The sequence below is a fragment of the Triticum urartu genome, chromosome 6A, assembly GCF_056163025.1.
Source record: "Triticum urartu cultivar PI428250 chromosome 6A, HENAU_Tu73, whole genome shotgun sequence".
In the NCBI taxonomy this organism is placed as follows: domain Eukaryota; kingdom Viridiplantae; phylum Streptophyta; class Magnoliopsida; order Poales; family Poaceae; genus Triticum; species Triticum urartu.
Genome location: NC_141878.1, coordinates 579,518,735 through 579,529,744, shown reverse-complemented (window position 1 = coordinate 579,529,744; position 11,010 = coordinate 579,518,735). Strand labels below are relative to the sequence as shown.

Here is an 11,010-nt window from a genome sequence, read left to right as displayed (position 1 = left end):
TAGAGGGGGGCTCCCCGTGCGGCGCGTGACAGTTAGATGCAACGCCCAGGAGTCGCACAACCAAACAAAAAAATCGAGACAAGCAAATAGGCCCAAGACAAACAAAAGAGAAACAAACAAAAAGGGGCCACAAACAGTGCCGACGTCATACGATAGATGTAAGGTATTATCTCACGTCTAGATGAGATATAATTAGACCATTTTCTTATCCACGCACCGCTCAGGGCATCTCCAACGCCGTCCATTCAAACAAACACACCACCCATCCAAACGAACACACCACCCAAAACACACTGTTCTCTGAAACTGAAGAAGATGAGAGTGTTGTTTCAGACGAAGCCAGATCAACAGCACATGCCTTCCTCTCTTCCCCTCTCGAATCCCTCCTCTCTCTGTACTTGTTCCTGTGAAAGGTGAGAATTGTTCCCCGTGGTGTAGAGAGTTGTTCCTGGAACTTGTGAGAGATGTCCCGCTTGATCTGTAACTACCGGGATCATGATAGAAAGTACACACAAACCTTATGTAGCATAGCTTCATAATTTTATAGTATAGTTCAAGAAGCTAGGCCGCTTGATCTGTAAATACAAAATTCAAAAAGAGTCGAAATTTCCTGAAACTTTTTGGAATCAAAGATGATCAAGTGTTACACTCATGTGAAAAGTTTGGAGAATGAATGGCTGTCATGATATTCTGGGCGGAAAAAAATCAACACTACATAAAAATTACTATTCACACTTTTTGTACTCGCAATTTTGTTTTCTTGGCCATGGAGTCGGTCAAAGGCTCAAAGCTATTACTTCACAAAACTTTTCACACTGAGTGTAATACCTGATCATGTTTGATTCCAAAAGGCTTCAGGAATTTTTGACTCTTTTTGAATTTTCTAAATTATTATTTTCAATTCAGGTCCATTGGGATCCAAGGCCCACTAGGTACTTCAGCGGGGAGACTCCACTATATAAGTTGGTCTCACACGACCTCCACTTGCGGCGTGGGATTAAAGATTGCAGCTCCACTCTTGCATTTATTCATTGGCCTTTGAGATTTATTAGGATTTAGCTATTGGGCCAAGCCCAAATATTCGAACATAATATGCCCGAAGAAATACACATAAACATTATGTAGCAATAGCTTCATAATTTTAGATCATTCAAGAAGCTAGATCAAATCCATCATTCTTCATAATATGTCGATTATTAGTGAACAACCATGCTGCTATACCATTTTCGATTTCCTCGCATCATTCCATTGAACATGTCATCCTACCTTAGCTAGTTTCCACCCACTTGTCATTATAGTGGAGAGGTGTCTTCGCATATCATGCACTTACATTGGAAATCAGTACACTTTCCTTGTTTGGGCAGCTTTATAAGGTTGAAGCATGCCAGTTCGCAAGTGAAGTTGTCACATGGCTGTGGTGATGGTATACTGGTTGCCGCACACCTCAAGATTTTAACGCTATCATCCATTGACGCCTCTGTTACCACATCTGCAAAATCTCCATGAAGAAAAGGATGGTCACAACATGGCCATTATTTGTTGGATGAAACTGTGCAGAAATGTATTACAAGAACAAATGAGTACCTGATGCTAGCATGAGTAAGGCGAGGGCCAGAAACAACACATGTGTAGTCCTCATCTTAACTAGTTGCAGTGTTTAAGGAGAGAGTTGTCGATTGTTGTGTGATTTGTGAGTTCTGGAGGAGAACAAACGAAATGGGCAAGGCTTTTTATAGCTGATTCACCACATTAAAGTACAAGATTTGGTGAATCTAATGAAATGAATAGCCAATAAGTGAATTAACACATTTATATATTATGTTTATTTGATTTGATGATATGTACTCCCTCCGTTCGTTTTTATAAGGCGTTTCAGACAGCTGGGTTTGAACTGTTTAGTACACTGTCTGAATTTGCTAAAACGTCTTATATAAGTGAACAGAGGGAGTATTAAATTAGTATTCATTAACCGAATACATATACAGTAAAAGTACAAGATTTGGTGAATCTTATCAAATTATATTATATATTCAGCTAATGACTATTAATTTGATACATCTCACCAAATCAAATACTAATGTATGTGTGTGTGTTGCGCGCGCGTGTTCTAACCAAGTTTTGAACATACACCTACATTCGGAGCACATTATCGTTCTTTCCTCACGGAGAACGCACGTACATTTGGACAAGCTTGGTTCTGGATATCACCTACTCCCTCCGTTCCAAAATAGATGACCCAACTTTGTACTAACTTTGTACTAAAGTTAGTACAAAGTTGAGTCATCTATTTTGGAATGGAGGGAGTACAAGATAACTATTAGTTCTATGCTATCAGTACAGACAGTGCATACTACCACAACGCTTAATCAATACGCACCTTGTCCTCTGGAAGAAAGAACCAACGACATGTAAAGTAGTGGCACTGGTCGGTACCCTCAAAGAACTCAGTTATTCGGCCAATGTAATCAGCCTCATTTTCCCCAGCTTGTGAATGGCAAAAGAAAACAACGATTTAAGATACAGTGATTATAAAGAGTGATAGCAATATAAGAGCTCAACTATCTGATCTTTACGCATTTTAATCAAAGTGGAACTTTTTGGATAAAGAGCCATAGATTCATATAAGTTTGCAGTGAAGAACAGGGTGTAAACAAGTACTAACTTTGCAAGTTAGGTCCAGGTTAAGCAACATTTAGAGCATCCATCATACAATCGAAAAATCATAATGCCAGAAATGAATAGAGCCTTTGTAAGAAAATCCAAATGTTCTAAACTACCCCGCTTCAAATCCTATCGGGAGCATCTTTATGCATGTGTCAAGCCATCTGTATACAGATGTAAACAGTAGCTATTCTATGCAAGCGGAGCAATTACTACTCCCTCTGTAAAGAAATATAAGAGGATTTAGATCACTACTTTAGTTATCTAAATACTCTTATATTTCTTTACAGAGGGAGTATTATTTTACAAAAACAAGGGTTTCCCCCGTGCTACAATGAACGAACGAAGCAACAGAATACAAGTACATGAGTTTCACGGAGGAAAGCAGACTTCCTCGGTGTATTTGAAGTTCAGGGAGAACACGCTAAGGCCAACTCCACCGCGCGACCCCAAACGGACGTCCGGTTTGGCCGGATTTTGTCCCTTCGGGGCGCCGATGGGTTCGCCCATGTCCGCGTTTGTCCGATGGGTCGTGGGTGCGCCCAACGCGCGGCCGCACCCCAAAACCTGTCCGGGGTGGACGTGAATAAAAAAAAATTAAAAACTTAAATGAAATGACTAAAAAAGTAAATAAACGCAGTTAAAAAAACATAAAACATATATCTAGGGGTTACGGCCACAAAACGGCCCAGTTTATCAGTCCACTTAAACGGCCCAGTTCATAATTAACATAAAACCAAAAAAAAAAACGCCTCCCACGCGCTCCTGCCGCGCCCGTCGATGCCATGGCCGTCGCCGTCTTCACTGGCCGCCGGTGTCGACGTATTCCAACGGCGTCCACAGGTGGGCCGGCGGTCCGTGGTGCACGGGGGCGGCGGGCTGCAAGGTGGCCAGTGGTGCCTGCACCACTTCCTCCCGAGCCGAGGCCTCCCGCTCCGGCGACCGCGGCGGCGTGGGGCACTAGTTCACGGCCCCCAGGGCGGTCGCCATCTGCTCAGCGGAGCACGACCAGCTCCACTCCTGGCCCACCAAGTCAGGGTGGAACGCGGCCACCGGCGGCTCCTCCACCACCTCCTCCCGAGGCGCCATCTCCAGCTCGGGGATGGCGACGTCGCCGGCCGCGGAGAGGGCCATCGTCGCCTCGAGGTCCGCCCATTGGCGCTCGTCGTGCGTGTGCATGGAGTCCTCCAGCACACGCGCTATGAGCCGGGCCTCCTCCTCCGCCGTCATGCGAGGAGGTGGGGATGGCGATGGAGATGGCGACGGCGACGGCGTGGGCGTCAGGCCGCGGACCCGCGTACGCCCACGTGCCTAGGGAGCCGCTCGGGGCTCACGTGGCCGCCGCGGCCCCGTCGACGTGCCGGCGAAGAACGACGCCCGCCGCACGTCGTGCTCATCGCGGAGCCACGTGTCCCACAATGTCGAGTTGGGGGCGTACCTCTCGTCGTAGTAGAGGTCGTCCGGGAGGAGGCAGCGGCGGCGCTCGATCTCCTGGCAGCGCGCACGGCCGCTCTGCGGGACGGGCGAGATCGGCACGCGGTCGGCCGACAAGTGCCAGTTATTGGGGAGGTGGACGTCGCTCCAGGGCAGCGGCGTCCTCGTCTCCCAATAACGGCGGTAGACGGCCGCCTCGATGTAGTGCCGGTCGCGCTCACCGGCGGCCGTGGGCGCGATGGAGAAGGCGGGCGGCGCGGGGACCCGGCGTGGTGGCGATGGCGACGCGGGCTCCTCTTTCTTCACCGAGCCGCGACGGCGTCCCGACGAGGAACCAGCCTCGCGGTCGTGCTTGCCTTTGCGGCCGTAGTTCCAGAGGCCCATGGCTGCGGGTGGCCGGCCGGCGAGTTCTTGGCTAGGGTTTGGGTTCGGCGCTGTCGGGTTTCGAGGAGGCCGCGGGGTGGCGTGGGGCAGTGTGGACGACGACCCGTCCACGCTTCCCACTTAAAGAAGGACGGCGACCGTTCAACGTGCGGATGACAGGTGGGGCCGCCTGCTCGTGCGCATTGATGTGGACGGGTGGGAGGTAGGTGGCCGCCTGCCACGCGGCCCCGGCGCAGACGAGGCGTGCGTCCGTTTGGTGTCCGTCGCGACCCAAACCCGGCGCAAGTTTGCGCTCGAAATGGGTCGGCCCGGACACAAAAAGGACAAGATGGGTCCGGGCCGTCGCGCGCTGGGCCGCCTCCTTTGTCCATTTTACCCCAAACGGACGGGGCCGGACAGGATAGGGTCGCGCGGTGGAGTTGGCCTAAGCTAGTGAGCAAGCACTTTTAACAGGCTTACAACCAGTCATGGCATAGATAGCCTGCAGATACACTTATTTTGCAATCAGAAAATGCAGGGAATTTTTCTGGTAGAAGAAAGCCAGGGAACAGGAGATGCAGAGTAGATCTGTTACCATGACATAGTCGTCGTCGCCCAGCGTGTAGACTACGTCGTCAACCTTGGCAGAGCGGTATTGGCACCGCGCCATGACGTCGTCCTCCTCATCTGGCCTGTGCAACAACGTACACGGTTCAACACAAGACCACCCACCGAAGGGAAAAGCCGGAGACCAGATCCGGGACAGACACCGGCGTACATACCTCTTTGCGGGGCCTTGCTGGTAGCGTTGTGGCCACTTGGTGCGTGCCTCATCGGCGTTGAAGGGCTCCCCGAGGAAATCGGGCTCCTTGTCGCCACCAGACGCGTTCCTGGCTTTCTTGGGCGGCTGCACCACGCGCCTCCTTGGCCGCCGCGTGCTCCGTTCACTCTTGCTGCTCCCCTGAGGACTAGGTGATATCCAACCCCAGCACCAGCTCCTCCTCGTCTTGCTCCTTTGCTGCATTAGGTGTCCGATGAACAAGTGGCTAGCTCGAGGAGGTTAATAATGGGTTAGGCAGACATGGCACAATTGCTGCATAAGGTGTCAGATGGCCAGTCAATACTAGGATTCTGATTTCTTCTTCATATTCCTCCATTTGACTCTCAGATCACTCGGGAGGCGTGCCTTGTGAAACACATTCCTACCATATTCTAATATCTGAATCCATGGAATCAGCTCATCGTCCTTTGGGGTGAATTTTAACATTGCATCCTGAGCCAGAATAGCCAATGAATTGATGTTAGTATGCTAGCAAGGACACGAGTACATACACATTGGTAACAAGGAAAGTTCAGTCGTGCAAGATTTCAGCATAAGTAATGAAATTTAACAGCCTGGGGTGGGTATGCGTACCCTCAAAGCTTGCTCTTCTTCTTCTGTCCAACAGAGCTTTGAGCGCCTTCCAGCTGGTGCAACAGGATTACAGCTGCAAAGACAGATATGGCTCAGTTTTTGGAATTACAAAAACGGACGCTATTAAATTGTACACTTCAAAATACAGAAAATTTCACAATAACTGGAAAGCATCCGAATAGCACTCCGTGCTAAGAAACATTAGTACTCTAAATGAAATATAGGGAAAAATAGCAAAATATACATTTCCACTACCATTCTATGTGTGCAGATTATCTTAATGCAGGCATTCTCTCACAGACGAGAGTAATGCCCAGTTGTGCTTGTGCAAAACTGCTTTAAAATAATAACGTGCCTTAATATATGCCAGCATTCAATACCATATTCAGTTAACTACAGTCTTCACTTCACTATCCCGTATGTAACTTCATTCTGACCATGAGTTCTCAAAAGCTCTTGAATTTGAAATTAACCATGAATACAGAGGCAACTTACCTTGTATCAATATCATGACATAGAGTTGCCACTTCCTCTAGAGATACAACATTCAATCATCATGAAGCTAATTAGCACCATACTATCTATGGTGTTGAACTAAGAACTTCGAATAATAGAAAGTGCTTTTGCAAGAGCACTGGGACTCAGTAGGTTTGATCTCATAAACATCCACCCTACAACTCTTTTATCACAAGTCTAAAAAGATGTTCAATGTCACTTAATTCTAGGTTAATCAGTCTCAAAGACATTTTTAATTAATCCAAAGAATAGAATCAGGAAAAGAAGTGTTTATAAAGCACCGTCCTAACACTTACTAACGCTTGGGTGGTGCATACTTCCGTTTTCTTGATGGTGAAGGCATGTGCTGATCCTGGCATCCCAATGCCTTTTTAGAATTTTTTGATACTACAGTCTCCTTTTCTTGAAATTTTGCTTTGTGGTGTCTCATGTTTCGCCAAAGGGGTGACAACTGCTTGCCAGAATCATTTGAAGACGTAGCTTCTATTTCATCGGAACTTTCACACTCATGAGAAGTTGTAAGACTGACATGTTTATCAGCCTCAACATTCTGACTGACAACAGGACTACATCTGTTCTGAGATGAATGTTGCGGTTCACAAAATGAATTGCCGTTACCATCTTCATGGGCTTCTGCATTTTCCACAGACTGCTCATGCTCTGTAACATGAACTTGTTTTCTTTTATTTTGGAGTACAGAATCTTTATTTGGTGCAATATTAGAATTCAGACCAAAAGATGCCTTTTCAGTGATTACCTCCTCACAACAAGCATCACTTGTCGCATTTGTCTTCTGCTGCTTCCTCTGCTGACCAGGTTCTAAATCCTTATGAGAAAGGTTATATGCATTAGACTTATTGTTACCTTGCCTTTTGGAAGTATTACACCCATTCAACTGATCCTCCTCAGGACATGCATCACTTGTATCATTTGTTTTCTGCTTCTTCCTCTGCTCACCAGGTTCTTCATCCTTATGAGAAAGGTTGTCAGCTTCAGACTGATGGTTACCTTGCCTTTCGGATGTATTACACCCATTCAACTGATCCTCAGGACACGCAACACTTGTATCATTTGTTCTCTGCTTATTCCTCTGCAGACTAGGTTCTTCATCCATATGAGAAAGATTATCCGCTTCAGATTGATGGTTACCTTGCCTTTTGGATGTATTACACTCATTCAAGTGATCCTTGCTGTTGGTAGCTATTTGTTGTTTTCCAGTAGATTGTTCATCTAGCTTTGGGAATTGCTTTGTGCCAAGGAAAGCAGATAGGTTCTTCCTAGCTTCCAAATATGCTTTTTTAGCCTTTTGATATGCTTCGGTAGCTTTAGTATAGAAGCATACAGGGCAATGAAACTGGCCAGAAGCATCAAAAGTCACTGGTGAACCAAAACAGCCATCATGGGCGGCTAATGAGCAGCTGCTACATTTCAGCAACTGTCCATCTTTACCACATTTTATGCACAAATCTTGCTCCGTAAGGCCCTTGATGGAACCATTGGCATCTTTATCCTGACTAGAGGACGGCACATTGCAGCAAGGAGAATCTAGAGCAGTCTGCCTACCACCGGATGTATTATTTTCCAAGATGTTGACATCATCAAGTAGTGCTGGATTAGCTTTGTCAGCACAACTGACCTCGAGATGAGCCTTAACGCCATTCTTCTCAAATATTTTAGAATGCCCTGTAGCATTCTCTTGTTGAAGGTTGGTTTCAGATTTATCTCCTTGAACAGCCCTGTTGCAGCTTACAGAAGGTACAACACCAGCAGTTTGCAGATTCAGTTCATTATGACCAGGACCCTTTTCCACTAGCTGAATCCTGGCACTACCCTCATCCAGAACTTGAACTGCTGTCTCGCCACTGTCATGTTGCAGTGAATTCCTTTGGGTTTTTCTGCCATGTAATTCTGTCATCACGCCTGTAACATCTGCAGCAACAAACTCAGGCAAGTGATTCGTTTCAAATGTATTTGTCCATAAAGCATTAGTTCTGTCAGAATCTGGAGCCACCATAGCCTGCATGGTCAATCCTTCATGACTGAGATTCTTTGATAAATGAATGTTGGTGTCATCACCATGTGGTCTCTCTCCATCATTATCGTGGCATGGATTTCTGTACTTGTCTCCACAGGATTCTTGCTGAAGAATGGTAGTAGGACTCTTTTCTTGGGACATGGTAGTCTCCACCGCATCCTGCTTTGACATAAGTTCAGTATTACTTCGGAGCAAAGCAGCACTGCAGCTAGCTGAAGCAGGCTCAGTTGTAATGGACATTTTTCTACTATCTTTACTTGGACTCGTTTGTGCGGACCTGACACTGACACCAATGGTATCTTCTTGAGGGCGATCGTAACACCTATTGTACAGCCTAGATGGTTCATGCAAATCTGGAGTTCGCTCCATAGGATCCTTCTGTCGCTGAAAATCAGAACTATCTGTATGGCACCCATGCCTCTCTGTGTTTACATGATCAGGGCTGATGCTGCAGAACGACTGGTCATTGCCATTGTTCTTGCCACCCTGCTGCACTGGGGACGGTGGGACCATAGATGCGAAATCTGGGATCACTTCTCTAAGCTGAACATAAAACGAGAAGCTTAATCATACGTGAATCAAGTCCTTTTTTTCAGTTTTGAGAATAACTGTTTTCACATACCAACTCAAAAGAAGTTTCTGGTAAAGCCGGTGTTTTGGTACATATAAACTTTTGGATATCCTTGATAAAAGGCAGAACCATATTTTTCTCCAGGCTTCCTGAACTACCAACCTGCACATGTTACATTCATGTAAAGCAAAACCTCAAAAAGATCAACATCTAGGCACTAACTAAACTGCAGCATGTATTAGCTTCCACATATTAAAGACACCAAAACATATGATGATTATTTTGCAAAATATAGGAGAGCTTAGTCGCACAAAAAAAAAAGTGTAGCCATTAGAACACATGCCTAATTATCTGATGCAAATATCTAACATGGCATCTGCCGCATCCCTGCTCCTTACACAAATTGAAGAATTTATTAATCTGTAAAGTGATGCTGTTTTGACCTTTGGGGACATCATAAATGTATAACTAGCTAGAACACCATTGGCACTTGGCAGGACTTGAGACATAATTGCTAGGGATATATCAGTTGCTGTACAGCGAAGCCTGTCATCTCCAACTTTTAACTGAAGGGCTACACTTCGGCCATCGGGAGAATCAAGTCAGAATGAGAGTATGATTTGCAAGAAGCAATCAAGATTATGATTTCTGGTCGAGTTTGCATCATGATCTGGGAAAATTTTAATTCAACTCGCAACATCACTGAGCAGTAAATGCAGCGACGGTATGTTGCATCTTGAATTGTCCACCTTTCATTTTCTGCTTACAGAGAAATGACTGCATGTATCACAGACACATGATCCGAAAGTGTACTATTCTTATCAAATCGTGTGAACAAGGTAATCCTTCAAATTTAATTCACCATATTATAGTCCTTCAACCTCCCACGACAAAACTCCAATTGTTCTTCCATATTACAGGGGTACATCTAATCAACACCAGGAAATACAAATCCAATATGTATAGCAAAATGCAAGTTGTACAAACTTCCCTGGTTTTATTATCTTTCAACTCACTGTGATAAACGATAATGTGTGGCTGCAATCAGATACTCTATCCAAATGCCATGAGCCTGTGATATGCTATAATTTCAACCTGGATGAAACTTCAAATGCTCCAGTACACAGATATTACTTCAATGTCACCAGGTAAATCAGAGATTCTGAACAACCAGAATGAGTGCACGTGGTAACAGAAGCACGGCATACCTGTCCGAGTAGCTCCAGCAGCAACTCCTCGCAGGAGCGGGCGGCATCAACCCTAAGCATCGTCCTGCCCCCCACCCCCGCCGCCGCCGCCGCCGCAGCCGGGGCCTCGCCCTGGGCGGCGACGGAGACGACCTCCTGCAGGCATCGGAGCGCGAGCCTCTCCCGCGTTGCCTCCGGCGCGCCCGCGAGCGGCTCCGGCGAGGCGCCCACCAGCGCTGCGGAGCACCGATAACCAACCCTAGGTGAGATGACCGGAAGCGTCGGGTCGAGGCGAACGGGGCACGCGAGGGATCCTCTTACGGTATGGTGTTACCTTGGACGAGGGAGAAGTCGAGGGCCTCGTCGCCGGCGAGGGCGTCGACGACCCAGTGCCAGTGGGCGGCGAGCCGGCGAGCGGAGGAGGACGCCATTGAGAGACCCGGAGGAGTTTGAGGGGCAAAACTGCAAAAATGCTCCGCTTTTTGCCTAGGAGTACTCCGTAGATCAGATAGAAGCACCTGGCCGCGGCATGGAGATTTCAGATTTCTATGTGTGTGGTTTTTTTGCCAGTTTTACTCGTTTTTTCCTTCCTAAATTACCGCATACGTGATGCCTTTGTGTATCTTCATTTTAAAACAAAAATTTGACGACTCGGGGTTAGAATTCTAGATTGAAATGGTTGATTCGCCCGAGAAAACGACCCCTAGGATTATGGTTGTACCTCCATTGTCCTGCAGGGGTTCAATTGTGATATGCGAGGGATATATGTGTTCTAGCTAGAAGAAAACCTAAAAGATGGTGTGTCGCTCCCACCCTCACCCTTCCCTTT

At 46.6% G+C, this 11,010-nt stretch overlaps 2 protein-coding genes across 10 annotated transcripts; both read right to left on the bottom strand.

Moving 5' to 3' along the window:
- Window positions 1-1,093: 1,093 nt before the first annotated feature.
- Window positions 1,094-10,697, bottom strand: LOC125530081 (uncharacterized). 9 transcript variants are annotated; one of them, XM_087528981.1, is made up of 11 exons: window positions 10,516-10,695; window positions 10,203-10,417; window positions 9,046-9,156; window positions 6,685-8,966; window positions 5,873-5,945; window positions 5,241-5,731; window positions 5,054-5,150; window positions 3,027-3,228; window positions 2,378-2,484; window positions 1,585-1,736; window positions 1,094-1,489 (listed from the first exon to the last, which is right to left on the bottom strand). In XM_087528981.1, the coding sequence occupies exons 1-6, from the start codon at window positions 10,610-10,612 to the stop codon at window positions 5,582-5,584; spliced, it is 2,928 nt and encodes a 975-aa protein (XP_087385107.1). In that variant the 5' UTR covers window positions 10,613-10,695; the 3' UTR covers window positions 1,094-1,489; window positions 1,585-1,736; window positions 2,378-2,484; window positions 3,027-3,228; window positions 5,054-5,150; window positions 5,241-5,581. The 9 variants fall into 9 exon arrangements, with proteins under 9 accessions (XP_087385107.1, XP_087385106.1, XP_087385105.1 ...); XM_087528980.1 differs by having other exon boundaries at window positions 1,585-1,697; XM_087528979.1 differs by lacking the exon at window positions 1,585-1,736.
- LOC147966599 (uncharacterized) lies at window positions 3,973-4,479 on the bottom strand. Its single transcript, XM_087530885.1, has one exon. The coding sequence runs from the start codon at window positions 4,477-4,479 to the stop codon at window positions 3,973-3,975; it is 507 nt and encodes a 168-aa protein (XP_087387011.1).
- Window positions 10,698-11,010: the final 313 nt, after the last annotated feature.